Source organism: Zasmidium cellare (genome assembly GCF_010093935.1).
Source record: "Zasmidium cellare ATCC 36951 unplaced genomic scaffold M409scaffold_1, whole genome shotgun sequence".
NCBI classification, from domain to species: Eukaryota; Fungi; Ascomycota; class Dothideomycetes; order Mycosphaerellales; family Mycosphaerellaceae; genus Zasmidium; species Zasmidium cellare.
In genome coordinates, this window is record NW_022986945.1 from 763,615 (window position 1) to 781,908 (window position 18,294).

General features: G+C 51.9%; 6 protein-coding genes across 6 annotated transcripts; 3 read left to right on the plus strand and 3 right to left on the minus strand.

The window, feature by feature from the left end:
- Window positions 1-530: 530 nt before the first annotated feature.
- M409DRAFT_48622 (uncharacterized protein) lies at window positions 531-3,125 on the plus strand (the record flags this gene model as incomplete). Its single annotated transcript, XM_033810997.1, has 6 exons — window positions 531-1,060; window positions 1,233-1,245; window positions 1,294-1,673; window positions 1,724-1,960; window positions 1,998-2,892; window positions 2,967-3,125. 6 exons carry the CDS (start codon window positions 531-533, stop codon window positions 3,123-3,125), a joined length of 2,214 nt encoding a protein of 737 aa, XP_033674571.1.
- A 1,158-nt stretch (window positions 3,126-4,283) lies between these two features.
- M409DRAFT_48623 (uncharacterized protein) lies at window positions 4,284-5,288 on the plus strand (the record flags this gene model as incomplete). The annotated part of the gene is made up of 1 exon (XM_033810998.1): window positions 4,284-5,288. The coding sequence occupies one exon, from the start codon at window positions 4,284-4,286 to the stop codon at window positions 5,286-5,288; it is 1,005 nt and encodes a 334-aa protein (XP_033674572.1).
- Window positions 5,289-5,719: 431 nt separating this feature from the next.
- M409DRAFT_48624 (uncharacterized protein) lies at window positions 5,720-8,507 on the minus strand (the record flags this gene model as incomplete). Its single annotated transcript, XM_033810999.1, has 2 exons — window positions 5,720-8,398; window positions 8,454-8,507. The coding sequence occupies 2 exons, from the start codon at window positions 8,505-8,507 to the stop codon at window positions 5,720-5,722; spliced, it is 2,733 nt and encodes a 910-aa protein (XP_033674573.1).
- Window positions 8,508-11,356: 2,849 nt separating this feature from the next.
- Window positions 11,357-12,311, minus strand: M409DRAFT_48625 (uncharacterized protein; the record flags this gene model as incomplete). Its single annotated transcript, XM_033811000.1, has 2 exons — window positions 11,357-11,692; window positions 11,907-12,311. The coding sequence occupies 2 exons, from the start codon at window positions 12,309-12,311 to the stop codon at window positions 11,357-11,359; spliced, it is 741 nt and encodes a 246-aa protein (XP_033674574.1).
- A 1,068-nt stretch (window positions 12,312-13,379) lies between these two features.
- M409DRAFT_48626 (uncharacterized protein) lies at window positions 13,380-15,541 on the minus strand (the record flags this gene model as incomplete). The annotated part of the gene is made up of 3 exons (XM_033811001.1): window positions 13,380-13,679; window positions 13,750-14,491; window positions 14,553-15,541. 3 exons carry the CDS (start codon window positions 15,539-15,541, stop codon window positions 13,380-13,382), a joined length of 2,031 nt encoding a protein of 676 aa, XP_033674575.1.
- Window positions 15,542-16,441: 900 nt separating this feature from the next.
- M409DRAFT_61982 (uncharacterized protein) lies at window positions 16,442-18,086 on the plus strand (the record flags this gene model as incomplete). The annotated part of the gene is made up of 4 exons (XM_033814966.1): window positions 16,442-16,697; window positions 16,757-16,999; window positions 17,052-17,471; window positions 17,530-18,086. The coding sequence occupies 4 exons, from the start codon at window positions 16,442-16,444 to the stop codon at window positions 18,084-18,086; spliced, it is 1,476 nt and encodes a 491-aa protein (XP_033674576.1).
- Window positions 18,087-18,294: the final 208 nt, after the last annotated feature.

Here is an 18,294-nt window from a genome sequence, read left to right on the forward strand (position 1 = left end):
CATATAGAGCTTAGTGGGCGCTCATATTATAGCCTGATCTACCTTCGATGGCCGGGCCATCGCGTACGCCGTCGACACGAAGGTTTCACCAGTCTTTAGGCCCATCGACCTTTGTTTTTATCTCGTGCTTCTATCTTTCGTTCTCCGGGTGCTGAGGCTCATCTCTGGACTTGATTGATTCCTTTGCATCTTGTTCCTATGGCGGGCTCTGCACCGAACCTAGCAGGGAATGGCAATGGCGCAGGCCTGTCGTCATGCACGGTCTCTCCGGACTCGTTTCAGCGCTGAATGGGCTGATTATTGCGGAGAGGTACTAAGTGACCGGCAAAGAGAAGAGTTGATGTGATAAGTGACAGGTAGAGGTTCGGATTCAAGGATATGCTTTTAGTCGCGTCACGACCGTGACACCGCACTGACCACTCAAGGATGTCCGCGCGTGAAGCCGCGTTGTGACGAGAAGACGGCATCTCTCCTCTCGATCAACTTCGTTTCCCAGCGACGATACGGAAACCAGCAACACGTACCCTGCGATGAATTATATCGCCTTGTCCCCTGGTATGAATGAAGCTGACAGTGCGGATGGTCCCCATACCGACTCGCCCAGTGAGGAAGACACACTGACGCACGATGACCTTATCGCGGACGTCGGTGCACAACTCGATGCTGTTGACTGTGCAGGCTCGTTTTCTGTGTATGTCCCGTCAAAGATCCAAGTAAATCCAGGCCTCGAAGTGGAAGGACTCGGTAGATTTGGCACTCCTCTGTACGACCGAGACATCCAGCTCCTCAAACAGAAAACCCGACAAGCGCCGTTTGGCAAAGGCGAGGAGACAATTGTTGATACAGCAGTGCGCAACACTTGGGAGATTGATGCCAGTCAACTTCGCCTTACTCACCCAGACTGGAAACGGCAGGAACAATCGATACTGGAAACTATCTGCACCAACCTCGGAGTAAATGGAGGATCCGGCAACGTGCACGCAGAGCTGTACAAACTGCTTATCTATGAAGAAGGCGCCCATTTCAAGCCGCACAGAGACTCTGAAAAAGCAAAGGGCATGTTTGCAACGATGGTGATCTGCCTTCCAAGTGCTTGAGCCATGGGCGAAAGGCGCATATGACGAGGAAGAAGGCGAATGGACGGGTAATGCAGGAGCAGAGACCACATATTGGTCAGTCTGATCCCTCGAACCCCAGCTGTTTCGTTGTAGCTAACGAAATGTCCATAACAGGTACAAAGATTGTGTATGTATGGCCAAAGAACTTGGCGAGATCAAGTGCTGACGCTCACAGGTTCTTCTGCTTGTTCCGAAAGTGAAATGGGTTGATCTTCGATTGAACACCAATTACTCGTTGGAGGGCAAGAAGCAGGTCATTAGAGCACATTTCGACAGTATGCACTCGGGCTCTGTTGGCGAAGAAAAGTTGAAGATTGCCGAGCATCTGCTGAAGCGGTTTCTGCGAGGTGATCCTACAGGTCCGTCATCATCATGGGGTCCAGCGCCACAACACGAAGCGTTTTTCTTTGAGCTCCTTGAGAAATGCGTCCAATTAGGACTGGTAGCACAGCTTGCCAAGGCTTTGCTCTCTGCGGACCAGAAGATGGCAGCCGTGATCATCAACAATGCACATGTGCTCTTGCCACAGGTTGGATTCGATACAATCGCCCCTTGGTAAGTGGACGCAAACCCGGAGAAGGGACTACCTGCTGAAATCCATGTAGTTTGGAGGCTGCCGTGCAGCAAAGCATGGATATTCAGACAAGAACGGAGCTCATATGGCGCATCGAGGGAGCCGTGGGGGAACAATCTAACGACGCGTTCACGCAGTGGAGAGACAGACAGTCTGCCAAATCCTTGGTCATGCCTCTTGGTCAGATAGGAAGAGCAGTGCCTATCTTGACCGAAATGGCTGTAAGGAACCAAGCATCCAACTGGACTGAGGACAAGTGCGTGTTAATGTACGTGCTGTCCTACGTATGCTGATTCCGATTTTAGACTCTTGCCTGCATTGAAGGGTAGGATGAGCGATGCGAAAATTCTCTTCCACTTTGCTAGCGATTTGCTTTCGCGAGCACACTTGGTGCAGTTTCCGGTTCCGCGGGCAGTCGAAACATACAGGACATTGATGCCTACAATAACACAAGGCATCCTTCTGCCAGCAGAGGCACCTCGGCAAAATTACTGGCGAGGCCCCATCAATGAGAATGCAGGACCATTTGAGTCTGGTGATCTGGCACGGCTCCTCGGCGATCTCCTCAGGATGCATCGGATGCAATTGCTACCAGACGCGATGCAGCACATCTCGCGCTTGCATCAAAGAATAGCCGACCTGGCTACGTCGACCATTATCCCCAACATCCACTCGATCCTCATACCGTACATGAAGGTCAATGCGCAACTGATGTCTTCGCATGGTGTGCCACCCTCAGAACAGGCTTTTCAGCAGCTCTTCACGAGCCTCATCCACCAGGTCGTCTATCGTTATGTGTGTCATGAACCACAGCCAGGAAGTCTTACACGAGCTGCAAGAGGCTGTGGCCGCTGTGCAGAATGCAACCAGCTCGACAACATTCTCCAATCATCGAAGGAGAGAGGGGGTTCGGTCTTTGTGCGCTTCAAGAAGGACATCGCCCACCTGACTTCCCAGTTCACCAAGAAACACAACCGATACTCGTATAGCAGCAGGCCAGACAACATCACCACAATACCTCAGATGCAGAGGGTGCCGTTTTCCTTCGAAATCACCAAAGTTGAGGGCGACTTCAAGAGGTGGGAAGGCCGATTCAACGAGACGCAAGGTTTACTGTCAACCATCGCCTCGGAAGCCATGCTGCGGCAGCTCCTCGGCCAAAGATATGATGAGCTTATTCATTTACATGGCACGATTCTTGTGCGTACACCCGAAGGCACGATTCTTACGCCGCCATTATACCTTCATCAGCGGCCGGCGCCACTGGCTCCCAGGTTCAGTATGGTGCTGCAAGCTCCTGTATGGCAGAGGCTGTTCCTTCGATGGGCACGACGCAGAAACGGAAGGGCTCGTCTGAGGATCAGGAGAACCGTGAACCGCCTGCTAAGCGAGTTGCAGCTGGTGAAGTTGTTGACTTGTCTGAATCTCCATGACCTACTGCAAACAGCGACCAGTCACTACATTGCATGTGGCATGCGGGCTGCAGCTTACCACTCCATAAGATCCACAGGAAGAGATGATATTCGACGCTTTCCTGAGACCGAAGTATTACGATCCTTATACTGCCAATCCTTGATACTACAAAAGACGCACAAAAGCGGTTTTGACCTTCGGCAATGTCGGCCTCACCAGAGCCTCCTGATGCCCGGAGTCGTGGAGAGCTACCAATGCAGAACAACATTAAGATCAGGCTCCGGGAAGGACAAGCCCCACAAGGAAGGCTGAAATACCGATGATGGTTTCGACACATTGTGACTTTGCGCAAGCTTAAATAAGATCTGTGATCTAAGGATGACGAGTCCGGATCTCAGCCTAGGCCAATTTGGCATATGGCACAGCCCAACTTCCTCTTTGGTCCAGGAAGCCAACGATACCATCGTGCGAAGCATGCATGCCGTAATCCCATCGTATGGGTGCAAGCTTTGGCAAGGAAATCTGCAGACGTCGATGACAACGTGGCAGTTCTCTACAGTCCCGACAGCAACCATCATGAGGCGGCACACCATCTCTACCAGAAACAACCAGCTGTCCGAATACGACAGCCGCTAAAGGAAGGAGTGCCCTGCTGAAGCATCGAAGAACTGAAGCTTCGAGCAGGAGAGCGTAATGCCAAAGAAAAACGGCTGCAGGCCGACAGACGTCGAGGTTTTTGCTGTACCCGCATTCCGCGAGCACCCACTTGGGACGCATACCTTCGCCGCGTTGCCAAAATCGTAGAGTCTGCTTCGATGCTGGTCTACTTTCTTGCCAGATTCCGCTGCACTTCCGCTCTCTTCCGAGGCCGATTTTCCGGAGCATTACTTCAGCAAGCACGCTTCTTCAGCTGAACATACCTCCCTTCGGCACATAACCTGTTCCGCTGGAGACTGGAATCCGAAACCGAGATCATGATTCCATCTGTGGCCTTCATCTAGGCAATTCCACGCCGATCGCATGTGAGTCAAAGGTTTCCGTCGGGAGACAAGGCTGCGTTCGGCTTCGCATCATAGACGGCTTGCCATCCAGTTGCAGTCTACATAAGACTTCGTTATGGCTATTGGCTTTCGATATTCTGTTGAGCAAACATATCAGGATTTGAAAATCGAGGAGAAATGTCTGCAGGATACAGCGTCTTCCTCACCGGTGCGACTGGTTTCGTCGGCGGAACTATTCTACATTGTCTTTCCAAAACACATCCGGATATTCACATCAAAGCCTTGATCCGCCAGGAAGAAGTCGCCAAAGAGCTCGAATCCGTCTATCCAAACCTGACTGCGGTCATAGGCGACCTGTCCTTGCTTCCCCTTCTCAGAAGGACCGCCGCGGAGGTTGACTTCGTGATCCATGCAGGGGGCGACAATGTCCCCGCTGTATGTGTGATGATTGAAGGCCTGGCTAGAAACACCGACAATGCCACTACGGTATCGCCACGGCCACGACTCATCAGCATCACCGGCCCACGAAGCTTGATCGATCTCTCAAAGCCAATCACAGGAAACCTCGACCCAGGCAGTCGGCCGTGGAGCGACATCACGGATGCAGAGAAGATTCTGTCTGTTCCCGAGGATCGCATCCACGCCGATGCGGATCAAGCAATCATAGCGCACAGCATTGCCCGCGGCGTCGGCACGATCCTCGCCTCGCCTGGTCAGCTCTGGGGCCGGGGCAAAGGGCATTTGAAGAAGGAGAGACATTCGGCATTCTATTATGCAGCTGTCAAAAACCGTGGGAGAGCCTTCGTGGTTGGCGAGGGTACGGCTACATGGTCGTGGACTTCCATTGGCGACCTGGGCGACGCTGCGGTGTTTCTCATGGATCAATCGATGAGCGAGGGCACACAAGGTCATGTCGGAGTCAATCGAGATGGGTACTACTTCGTGAGCACTGGGGATTTGAGCATGATCGAAAGGGCAAAGGCAGTCAGCGAACGCCTGGGATTGACAGGTGACGTTGAGAGCATTTCGGCTGCTGCTGCCAAAGAGATCTACCCGTTCGGGCACATCATGTGGGGCTGTGGTGAGAGGACGAGGGCTGACAAGTTGGCTGAGTTGGGTTGGAAGCCCAAAGATACGAACTGGAAGGCTTTGATGGAAGAGCATGGAGGGGAGAGGGCATGAGCCTCCAGAATATAAGTGCCGTGTGTTGTGAATTTACAGGTTTGCCAATGGTACCTGGATGAAGTGAATTGCAGCGCTTTTTGGGAATGTGTGACGAGACGACGACACCTCCTGCCTAGAACTTTCAGAACCATCGTCGCCACTCCGACTTTTTCTTCCTCATCTTTTGCGGATAACTCGCTCCGTCGCTCGGATAACCAGTACCACAAGATGTGTCTTTTGTGTAAAGAAGGCTTTTGCTCTCCCATCCTGTTAGGATTGGAGACAACTTCCTCGATGATGTTATGAGCGTATTCACAGTATGAGTGTCGCACGCTCCAAAACTGCTGTCAGATGCGCATCACCTCAACTGGGTATGCCCGTGCAATGCACTCGTAACACCAGTGCTTGCACTTCTCGCTTGTTCTCCTGAATCAAGCTCTCGGCATGCCTTAGTCCTCGCCCACAATGAACACGTGCGAAAACCGCGATAGTATTTCTGGAGAAAAAAGCAAGTCCCGGAGCTCGCTGTCTGTCATCGATCCCTCTACATCTTGAGAGCCCTGGTCTTCTGGCAGCAAGTCTTGCATCGCAGAAGTGTTCATCATGCTTTCGAACGCTTCGGCAGATCCGTTGGGGTCGTACATCTCGATCGTCTTGCGCAGCGTGCCGATGGTCGTCACGGGATAGCATTCTTGCAATTTAGCAACAGCAGGGTCGACATCGCGTTGCGCAGGGAATTGAGGCCACGATGCTTTTGGAATGCGGCCGCTGGACATGTTGAAAGCCGCCGTGGAGAATTTCTTGGCCTTGTCTCCCTCCTTCAAGATGTGCTCAAGGACTTTGGCTGCTCTTGCAAATGCAGTGGTGTGGATCGGCTTCGATTGTGTCTGAGCGTCTGCAGCTTCCTTCATCAGAAAGTAAGTCAGCTGGTAAGAACTTCTGTAGCTACTCGGCGGTTGGGTAGGCACAGCAAACAGAGCTGCCAGAAACATCTGGATGATTGTATCGGCGCAAAAGCATGTGAATGAGGAGTAATCGAAGTTGAGGCAGGGCTCATCAGACACCAATTCGCTCTTCATGGTCGAGAGCAGCTGTGAAGGTGCAAATTTCTGCGGTATCTGCTTCGCAGAATTGTGTGTACTCCGAGAGGTGTTGTCAGACTTTTCAGTCAAACTAGTCAAGAAAATTTCAACAAAGTCGGTCCTGTAGACACCGATCTTCTCGTCGGCCTTGTAGCGCTCAATGACTGCCGCCCGGTATCCACTTTCTCCAGGGCTGAGCTGTTTGCTTTTGGCTTGCACCGTCTTGTTGTCAGGAGGGCCAGGAAGTCCTGGCTTTGACAGCACAGACCGCTCTACACCCAAGTCTATCAGGAAATGACGCAGCATCGTGTAGGCATCAGAATGAGCATTGGTCTTGGTGATAAAAGGTTTGCGCGAGCTCTGGTGCGCAATCACCATATCAAGATCCTGCCAGTGGGCTTCTATCAAGCCATAGAAACGTGCAGCTCTGTAGATGTGCGCCAGGCAAAGTATAGTCCATGACTCGTTTGCCGCATACACGGAGATATCGTGCAGGTGAATTTTGAGTATGTATTCCATCTCTCCGGCATAGTGTGGTAGCGAATCCAGAAGAGGGAACTTGCACTTTGCGAGATGACAGGCCATTTTCCCACGGTTGCTCAACCGCTGTGCAGGATCGCTCAATTTGCGACCCTTAGTGATGGCAGCCTTGAGAATGGAGGTCAAGTCTAGAACTTTTTGCCACTGTTTGCGGTTTTCAGGTTCCATTGGCTCGAACCGCAGCTTCTCTGGTCTCTCGTGGAACTTGAAGCGATGGTCGATAGTGCGCTCCACGTAAGCTACGCTATCCAGGACCGCGTCTCCTGGACAGTCGACATTTGTCTCTACAACTTCGGCGATGTCCATGCAAATGGCTGTCCCAAATACCAGCCAGAGTGGCACCTCTGTTCTGCGTGAGCCTTGCAGGCTGCAGCAGGCTTCGATGAGGCCGAGCGTCATTGTTGTAGGACAGAAGCCCACGGCTTGGCCACCAGTCGCCGCTGGTGATGTAAGGCTGATAAGCTCACGTATCGTGGCAAAGAGGGGCTTCTCGAAGGCAGTGATCGGTCGATCGAGTGTGACATCACCAGTGGACGCTTTGAAGATATCACCGTGGTTCGTCAAAATCGACCGGCGAAAGTTGTCCGAAGCTTTCGCATAGGCCATGAGTTGTAGGGCCGCGCTGGAACAGAGCAGATCCGAAGTGTTAAAATGCGTAGGCGGCAGCTTTTTGGTGATTGCGCTGCTCGCGGGATAAACGTATGCCACGTTCTGATTGGCGATCCATTGGAGTCCGAGATGAGCCATGAGTGAAGGCCAGTCGTTGAGCGAAGGGAAATTTTCGACGAAACCAATATGTGCATGTTGCAGCAGGTCGAAAGCACATTCCGTCACCATACCTGCCACTGCTAGGCTAAGTTCTCCGTCACGATAGTCAAACCACATTTTTCTGACGAACTTGCGAGTGTCGTTGGCATCTTCGATATAGCACCACAGAGCAAAGGCCTCATCTTCCTCGTCGTCGGAGAAGTCTCCGCACTCGAATTGCTTGCGAGGCGTGTGAGTGCTAGAGACATTTCCCAAAGGTGCCTCAGATGGTTCTTCTAGCTCCAAGCATTCGAACAGATTGGACAAGTCGTCCTTGAACTTCTGACTCTTTCTTTTGCGACTGGTGGACGCAGCGTGTCCATCTGTCCCGTTCGGTGCACCTTTGGCCGAAGCAAGCAGAGCCTGTATTTGTTGCAGTATCTCGACGAAAAACGAGTGTCCGTCATTGTCGGCCTTGGAAGTTGGCTGTGTTGAATACCAATCTGCGCTGGCTCGGCGAAGAGCGATGACATCTTCTAGGACCACGAGAATCTCAATCGGGATTTGTATTGGTGGCTCGGCCGTAACAATGATGTTGGTAAGGTCGAGGAGTTCTCTCGTCTTCACCTGCACTCGGGATTGAGTCGGGGCGCACATCGACCGGGACGAGTCGAGCTTGAGGCAGTGAAGGTATTCTTTGATGTCGCAGTGGAGACTCGCGGTGCTTGCAAGCCACTGTACGACTTGCTTCGTACCAGCCTGCCCGTTTGAGTCAGTAAGAAAGCATCACAGGCCGAATAGGCACCTCGCATACCTTGTACCGCACGTAGCGGTTGACGATAGGGTCAAGCCCCGCCTCAGCTGACATGGTTGTCCGAGGGGACTGAAGTTGGTGATGGTGTAAGAAGAGGAGCTTGAGAATAGAAGAAATGCAAGCTATCAAAGCGAGCGGCTCGGTCCTCTGCCTGTCTTGGCGAGTGAATGGAAGCTGAAAGTGAGAATTCGACGTCCGCCGTTTGCATGCGAGGCGCACAGACTGTCGCCGGCGTTTGCGACCGAAAAGTCGCATCACTAGCGCAAGAGTCCATCTTTCACATGAAGCCGCATTTTGCAACTGCGCTGGTTCAGTGCCGCCGCTTCAGCCTGAGGCAGAGCAACGGACATTCCTGGCGGTGTGAATTCGTCGTAGGAATCTTTTCCAGAGCCTGCGGGTCTTTGCATACTGAAGAAGGGCTCTGATTCTGGAGACGGATCAGTGCATGAAGATTGTCGTTTGCTGTTACCTAGCGTGGGCCGAGAACTGGTATTCTTCATGAAGCTTCCAGAATACGAGTTTGTGTAAGAGTTCAGATACCACTTAGCATGTGACGATTTCACAGCTATTATGAGATCGTTGATGGATGTGAAAGTTGTCGGTCGGGAGGTGAAGTGAAGTGAAAGTGGAAGCTGGGGATGTTTCGGCCCGACTCTCGGCCCGACGATCCGAGTACCAGAGGTCTACGGCAGGAGAGGCCTTAGAGGCCTTCTTCTCTCGCTTCTATCAGAATCAACATACCAGTGATGGCTTCATCGTCCATTTGTGCCGGATTCAAATCCTGTGAGTTCTCTCTTCTTTCTGAAAGTCCGACACGGATATGACAAGAGACGTCTTGAGTTTTCTCCCGCTCAGCTACCTCCGTTGAGACAGACTCCTGATCCTCGGAGTGTGCACTTTGGCTCGCACGATATACTTGAAATCGGAAGTTTCTAACTTATAACATACGATGCAAGTCTTGGAAGAGGTGCAATTGCTTTCTGCCCTCGGTCTGCCAAAAAATGATGATCGGCCCGCTCAAAAGCCGAATTCTCGGCCCGATGCCAAGGCTTCCAACATCCTCCTTCCACCACCGGAATAAAAAAATCGTTCTGCAAAAATGCAAAACATTCAGCACCCGGTATTCCCACGTGGTCACCCACCGTAGTACTAATCAGGCGATTACGTGCTTAAATATGCGAGAGCGGACGGGATCGCTTGCTTCCACGCATCTGTGGCCGAATGTGTAAGAGACGCTTGTGAATTGAATATATAGGTAGAAAGATCTGACCACCATTTAGGGTGACCAGAGGGTGACCGTTCCTCGCAAATGAGCGAAGCACGCCTATTATTCTGGATGGCCTATTTATCAGCTGCCTGTGGCCGAATGTGGAAGCAATGATCAAAAATTAAGAAAGTAAGCAAATAAATTTGACTACCCGCATGGAGACCAGAGGGTGGCCATTCCCTACGGACAGGCGAGGCACGCCTAATGGTTTGGATGCCTAATTTTCACCCATCTGAGGCCGAATGTGAGAGAATCAACGTGAACTATTCAAGATGATATTCCGAATGAAAGGTAAAGGACGATATGAACGATCAACTTGTCACAATCTCAACTTTGTCACCGCTGTTTCGAAGCGGCAATACGGACGCATATCGTATCAAGTGCGCTGGAAAAGATTGAAGACCGAATTTGCCGTCACTGTGCTTGTGATGAACATTAACCGCTCAAGCATTTGCGGAAGTTTTAAGAAGGCTCAAAAAAGGCTGCGGACCAGCCTTTTCTTTAATCGAGTAGGGCGCAGTATCTTGAGCTCCGCATTTATCCGAATGTGCAGCTGTCGGGCTGACTTGGAACTCAATGGCGAATCGACAAATCGCTGTCGATACAATCAGCATGACCAGTCCGCCCGTGGAAATTCGGAGATGACTGATGGACTCTTCTCACCTCAGATATCGCGGTATGCTTTCCTCCCGCGAGAGATTCTTGTCTCTAAAATTCCGGCACCTTTCACCCTCTCGAGATTCACCCTCAACCTGAACTGTGTCTTCACATGTGAATCGAATATCTGAGCTTGAAAATCTCTATATCATTCCTCGCCACTGCAACAGCATGGACTTGGTCAAAGCTCAAGTACCAACCAAACCTCGATCAGTGCTGGTAGTTCACACAGCAGTGAGCTATGCAAAATGGCAGGGTCTTGGAATCGGGCTCGTCCAGCGAGTCGCAAGCGCAAGATCGGGCAAGACCATAAAGGATGTTATGAAAGTGAAGACACGGGGATTCAAAGTCCCACTTGAGTACCTGGGAACTTCGACTACCAATCCCCACGAAAGAGCTGACATGCTCGCGCTTCTCCGAGCGCTGAGCCTGGCCGCGGAGACTGTGAGAAACGAGTGGCCGAAGGAAATTGAACCTGCCAAGGTTTTAATCCTTCTTGGACGTCCTTGTGACGAGATCGTTGCTGCCATCAAACATCATCTGGAGTTCGAGCCCGAGAGCTATCGGCGAGTGAAAGGCCCCGATCGCTCCACAATCCAAGCAATTGTTCGAAAGATACACGCGATCAGAAGACACGGGTTTCAAGTGTCCATAACCATGTCCGACCACCATGATACCAACGTGCAAGCAAAAGCGGCGAAAGAAGCGCAGAAACGGTTCAACAAGGTGTGCAGGGATCTGGAGAAGAAACACAGCAAGATGCAGAAGAGACGTTGACGTGGCAAGGGGACTTTGCGATCTACACATGGGTAAGATATCATTGCAAAGCGCCGATGGCTGCAAGCAGAAGTACGGCGATATGGGCAGCAACATGGAATGCAGCGACACGGCAGGCCTGAAGAAGACTGACCAAGAAGACAAGGAGGTGAGACAGTCACGGACGGAAGGACAACAAGGAGATTGGAACGAATGCTGCAAGTCATGATTCGCACAGATTAACTCCCTGCCTGTCATCCACCTCATCCATCTTTGCAGCCACAAGAGCGACCAATTGTCCAACATGGCTTGGACGACGAAGCGTATCCCCGTCGAGCATGTGTCTGTTGTATCTGGTGTCTTCGGAGTTGATGGAGGCTTTGCTTATCAGCGGTGGACCAAGAGATCGTGTCGCGGAGTGAGGACGGAGGATGGCTGCCGGAGCTGAGTGGAGACTGGTCGAGATGGATGCCGGTGGTGGATGCTGGTGGTGAATGCTGGTGGTGGATGCTGGTGGTGGATGTTGGTGGTGGACGGCCCGGTGGCTCGATGGGATAATCTGTTCAAAGGTCGTTTTCATTGTCAGCTGTTGGAAGCTGAGTAGGTGCGGATGAAAACGAGCAAAGCCCAAAAAGTCCCGACGCCCTCCAGTACCCTGACTTCCAATCGGGCCTGACGGAATCGAACCGACTGTGACGACCAACGGCCGCAGCACTCGTCACTTCACCAGTCGTCGCCTCCTCAGAAGTCAAAGGGGTGGTAGGGAGTCCTACCTTGTGTGCAGATGAGGTCGCCGTGTCATTGTTTGAGGGAGCATGGGTGGTTGGTGACAGGCTCAAGGCGAGGTGCAGTCGACAGTAATGGTGGTTGAGGACAGTGCTCCGAGGTTCGTTGATGGCAGTGCGGTCCACGATGATGAAGATGAAAGGTGCTGAAAGGGTAGAGAGCGAGGACAGTGCAAGGTGATGTCGAGAGGCGTGGAAAGTCGAATGGTTGAAGATGGTGGAAGATGGGAGGTGGGAGGTGAAGGGAGAGAAGACAATATTTGTACCTCGAAGTGGTCTGTTTACCAACCAAACAACGCCGTCTGAGCATACGGAAGGTAGTGGGCCCGTGAGCTTCATCTTCAGGCAAGGAGCCAGGCAGAAACCAAGCGCGGAGGAAATCGCTCTGCCCATAATGGACAGGAGCGATTTAAGAATCTTGACATTGAAAGCATTCGACGCCCATACATGTACGATGATCGCCATGGTTGAGGCTCGATCAGATGGGTAAGCGCAAGCCACACGCGAGCAGCAAAGAAAGCACACTCCATGCGAGAGGAGGGGAAAACGTCCAGAAAGTTTTCCTGTTCTTCTTCGGCATCAAGAAGTTCAAGCGCATTCGAGTACTGATCTTGGGCAATACCAACAAATCAGACTTATCTCACAATCGACAGGGGTTCAGGTATGCAATTTGGTTTCAAAAAGCTCTCGCGGCTGCCAAATTGGAATCGACATCAACCAGTCCCTTGATTGGCCGCGTGCACAGATATATGACCTTCCGGTGATGCCTTCGTCTCCTGGTCGTGTACTTCAGGCCTTCACCAATCAAAGAAGTCTTCTCAAACTGCCAGTGACATTAACATGGCGAAGGTGAATGCTTTCGTCGCCCAAAACCCGAAGCCGGTATCAAGTGTGCTGCCGCCGAATATTGATGGTATCTCGTTTCTCGCCTTTCTCCACCCCAAAATGTTCCCCTGTTCTTCATTTTCATTTTGCTCCTTCCTCTCCCTTCTCATTTGCTTTTGCCATCCTTTCTACCCAGCCTGCTAATTCGGTGCTTCCATTCGGTATTCAGTAACGTGACCCCAGCGATCACTATAGATTAGGCGCGGGCGACGGACCTTCGGCTAATGATGTCTCCTGCTGTTTCAATAGCAACCGCCGTCCTGAGCGTCGAGAGTCCGCTTCGGGGGGTATAAGAGACGGGATAAAAGGCCTTGCGGACGTCAGGGGTGCAGCAAATTTTTGATCTTCGCGGCATGCAAGAAGCGATTGGGATTGAGAACAAAGCCAGAGTTGATTTATATGAGCCTTGACATGTGAAATAAAGCCATGTGAAGGCTATCACTACCTCAATGAAGTCGAGGTGCAGTCGATGTCGTTGACTTGCCGGTGCCTGATCCCGAGCAGTAAGCTCGGTAGATTGGATGGAAGAATTTAAACGCATTAAGCTAGTCTAGATGAGCTATCTTTTGCCTATAGCTATATCAGTCCATTATCCAACATCATGCTGTCCAACCCCGGCGTGAAGAGGTCTACTGGCCATTGCCAGTCGACGGTATCTGCAAGCGGGTCCTGGAATCCATTCGCTACCAACTGGAACTGCTGTTCAATGTCCGTCGTATTGAAGTTTGCGTTCAACGGTCCAGATCCGTCTGAGGGGAGCGAGGCAGCGCCAGCCTGATTTCGTAAAAGCTCGGGCTCGTCGTCATTATAGGGGTCGGATAGGCCAGCGAAGTCTGAACGCCACCACCAGAAACATTCGAAGACGACACTCATCGACTGAAGAGCTGTTAGCTCAATGTTTCCATAAGTCTCATTATTGGCCACCACGACAATAGGCATTACATACCAGTCGATTCCGTAGCTTCAAGTGCAGCGCATTTTGCGGATCCCCGCTGATCTTGCCTAAACCACCGCCTCGATCTTTTCCCTTCCACAATTGTGTTAAAATGATTGCCTGCCGATAGTCGGTGTCTCCAGTCTCGATGCTGCTCCGCTTGATGACACGGACCGCATTCGCCAATGCCTGTTCCCGTGGCTCGGTCTGGAGGTAGGCTTGCAGAGGACTACGAGAGATACGTAGAATGCAGATTCCGGCCAACATCACAGCTCGACGATAGTAATAAGGCATGTAAAGGACGAACTCTGTAGTATCATCCAAGCTCATTAGACAAGTCGTCAGTGAGCAGCAGAGAGCATGCAGGAGCAGTAGTCCAGGAATGCTTTGACTTGGAAGACGCCGCTGGCTGAAGGGAGGTATACTGAAGAAGTGCGTCGCACGGATGAATACACGGGCCGCTAGGAGGGCGAGCTCGTAGTGTGTGGCGGACACATCGACTCCAGGAGTGGCAAACGCCTGAAGCTGAGCATCGAAACCCTCAATGAGCGAGTCAAGACAGCTGTCCTCGGCTACTAGTGGCTCTTCCAGTTGCACGGCATGTAGTATAGTGTTTATGGCTGTGACTGACAGCTTCTGTAGCTCGTACTGATAGAGTATGAGCGGACTTAGTACTGATCTTGTGGCACCTGAATGTCGATCACTGGCGGCACCTGCAAGCATCCACGGTGGAAAGCCACAACACAGACTCGTACTGCCATCGTCTCAGTTGTCGTGTCGAAACATCATCGTAGAGAAACTGCTGCTCAACTCACTTTTGAAACACTGTGACACAATACACCCATAGTCGTGCTCGGGCGGCGCGATCTTCCTCGGTCATGTGCAGCACAGTTCGCGAGAAGGCGTGCTCTTGTCGAGAACCAGCGACATGCAGGCCTTGCTGTATTGCTAATTGTACTGCGGCTCCGATCAGCGCCGGAGATGGGTCTTTCCACAGCGAGTCCTTCGGGATTGGCCAAATACAAAGCAGAAGGACAGCTTTTATCGCCGCTATAGGTTGTTGTGCGCCCGAGAGTATCGTATCAGAAGCCTGTAGGTGTACACGATGGGCGACTTTGTGTAGAAATTGTGGATCACCATGTCGACGCGCCCCCGTAGCGATGATGGTCCAGAAAAGGAATGGCGAGGCTGCGAAGTATTCGGCCGGCGCAGACGGCAAGCACGCCCAAATGCCGGGGAGGAAGGGGGAGTACAGATGAAAAAAGCTCTCAAAGCATGCTTCTGCTTTGGCCGTGGTCAGCCAAGATACTCCATAGCATGGTGCCGACCCTGAATCACGGAGAGAAGCATCGTCCGTCACTATAGGACTAGTTTCAGTAGATTCTTCCTCGTGATGAGTGCCGAGAGTGGAAGTGCCACGGCCAACAGGCACTCCGTTTCCAACAAAGGCTGACCGAGAGACGCCTGAGGAAGAACGAGTAGGAGACACGGCGTAATTTTCCACGTTTCCATTTCCAGAGCCAGTAGAGTTCGAGTTGGCCACTTTCACGATGGGCTCCTTGCTCGAGATCCCTGCTTCCAGTCCATCTCCTCCTTTCAAGCGCGATATCTCCGCTACCAGCTCCGCCTTCGTCTTGGCCTTTTGGCGCTTGAAGGCACGAGTGACAGTGCAAGTCAAAGAAAGTCGACGACAGCGGCTGCATGGGACCGATTGCGGCGCATCGCACCGTAACTTCTGCTGCCGACACTGGGTGCAAGCCTTGACTCGGCCGTGGGCGTTTGGCGACGTCGACAATGCGTCCATATTCGGAGTTGGCGGGCTTGTGCTGGTAGAGGCGAGGGTGGCTTGATTCTGGGATCGGATCCTGGACTGAAAGAGCGTGTAATCGGAGTTATAAGGTGCGAGAAATCGGCGCTGAAGAGTAAGCCACCAGACCCCGCCTTCCTTCAGGTAGTGTCAATTTTAGGGTTAGGGGCTCGCAACTGAGTAGGGTTTGGGAACCGGAAACATCAGGTCGACTGGGTCGCTGCAGTATCTATGGCAAGCTCTTCAACTAATGCAGACGGATCTGGAGATGTGGAGAAGGTTTTGATCCCCGCGGTGCTGGCGACACATGAAGTATGGGGTCTTGCGTTTGGTCAGTCTAGCTCCGCTTGGGACAGCCTGATACTGGGAATAATTTCACGCAGACTCAGCCTTGTCATGTATGGTGGTGCAATTACTATGCTTTACTAGATCTAAATGAAGTGCAAGTAGGACTTGAATATTCACCTTGTTTCCGAACTGTTGGTCTTCACCATTGACGCCAAGCGTATGTTAGTGCCGTCTCGCCGTTGCTTCAGGCTGGACAAACGAGTCGATCCGTGTGAAAGCCTGCATTAGCCTGTTATTACTAAAGTCTGCCCTCTCAGGTCTTCCTCACGGCGTAGCCCCGCCTAGTACTCTTGTCCAGCGTGCTCTGCTAAGTTCTAGAGGCTCGACGGGTTGGTTGGGCCTGCAGCGCGTGCGTACATTAACCACGAGGATTCAGCCCCGATCATCGGCCAGGATCTCCGTACTACGGCACTAGGCCACGACAAACTTGAGCGTTCTGTATGTGCGTCCTCCTTTGGTTCACACATCTCAGACGCATCTTTGTCCTCGAATATCATGGCCAGTGGTCTGGAGAAAGAGAAAGCTACCATCGAAAGGATTGACAACATCATGGACAAGCCCGCTGTTGAGAGGGTGGATGACATAGGTGCTTCACCAGGGGACATCAATGGCAGTGATAGTGGCCACAGCAAAATTGCACGCCGACTGCTTCTCAAACAAGACCTCTCCATCGTCCTAATTCTTTCGGGCTGTTACTTTTTCGCGTACTTGGATCGCGGAGCCTTGGGAAATGCACGCATCATGGAATTCCAGAAGGACTTACACTTGGACAACAGTCAATTCTACAATTGCTTGCTCATGTTCTGTACGTAACCCTGTGGTCTGGTCGACTGCGATTACGTCTGCTGATTCGAGAACTTTTAGTCGTAGGATATATGGTCGCCGAGCTCCCAGCAGCGCTGTTGTTGCGCATCCTTCCCTCAAACCTAGTGTACGCACTATCGTGCCTGGGCTTTGGGCTCCTCGCTGCTTGTACTTCAAAAGCAGGAGGCTATGCCGGTGTCATGGTCATTCGGTTTCTGCTAGGAATCATGGAGGCGGCCATCCAGACAGGGTTTGTGTTCATCTCGCTATGGTATCAGGAAAAGGAGATGGCTACACGCAGCGGTGAGTAACAGTTCTGCACATGATCCAACTACGTGCTAAAACAGCGATTCAGCCTTCTTCTACATCTCAGCACCGATAGCTGGTGCCGCGAGCGGACTCATCTCTTACGGTGTCCAAAAGAACCTCAACGGCGCAAACGGACTCTACTCGTGGCAGTGGCTCTTCATCATTGAAGGTGTATTTTCTGTGGCATGGGGCATTCTCACATTCATCGTCATGCCGAGACTACCTGAAGTGGTCGCCCGCAAGGGTAGTTGGCTCTTTCGAGACGAGGCTTCGCGGGAATTGATTTTGCGAAGAACGACGCAAAGAAACGCGCCAGACGCAAAACCGTGTCTTTGGCAAATCGGCTGGGCGCTAAAGGACATAAAGACCTGGCTTGGAGCTCTCATCATCGGCGCCGCATCCATGAATATCGCTGCGTTTGGTGTTTTTCTTCCGACTTTCCTGCACGAATTCGGCTGGTCACCTCGTGAGTTTGCGACCCTTTTCGACAGCCAGCACACTGACCACGGCTTCGCTCGCAATAGTACAGACTCAGCTATATTCTATCATCCCCTACGCTTGCGCGGTCGTGTCGCTGCCAGTACTGACCATGTCCAGCGGTCGCGTACAGCAGAAGGCAGCTTTCCTTTTCGGGTGCCTATCGACATGCGTAGTAGGCTATATCATTCTACTCTGCACGACCAAACGCGCAGCTTGCCTTTTTGCCTGCTGTCTAGTCGCCATTGGCAGCTATCCTGGTGTTGTTCTCGGCGCTTCTTTTCTGCTCCTGAATCAAGCGGGTTACACCAAACGTGCCACAGCCTGGGCTGTCACGCAGATCTTCATTCAATGCTACAGCATCATCGCCACTCAGGTCTATACTTCGCCACCGCGTTACCTCAAGGGCCATGGTGTGCTAGTAGGACTGAATTTCGTTGCCGTGGTTGCCATCGCAATCAAGTCCATCCTGATGAAGAGGTCTAATGCTCAACGGGACGCGGCTGACCAGCGCTTCCAGGAAGAGGGAACCGCGGATCCCGAGATGGTCAAGTCCTTGGAAGAATTGTGCGACTATCATCCCTCCTTCCGATATGTGCTTTAAGCCGCAAGAGCATGGTATTTGAAAGTTGAGGTTGGTGTATCGGTTGGAAATATGTACGTATCGACAGTCATAGATACAACTCTGCAACGACGCCACCACAGCGGCCCCTCTCTCGACGAGGCGTTTTCGTACTTGGAGATGAGGTGAAGATTCTTGTTGGCCAGACTTGGTGACTATTACCAAGAGTAAGCGCCGAAGCGAGTGTGTG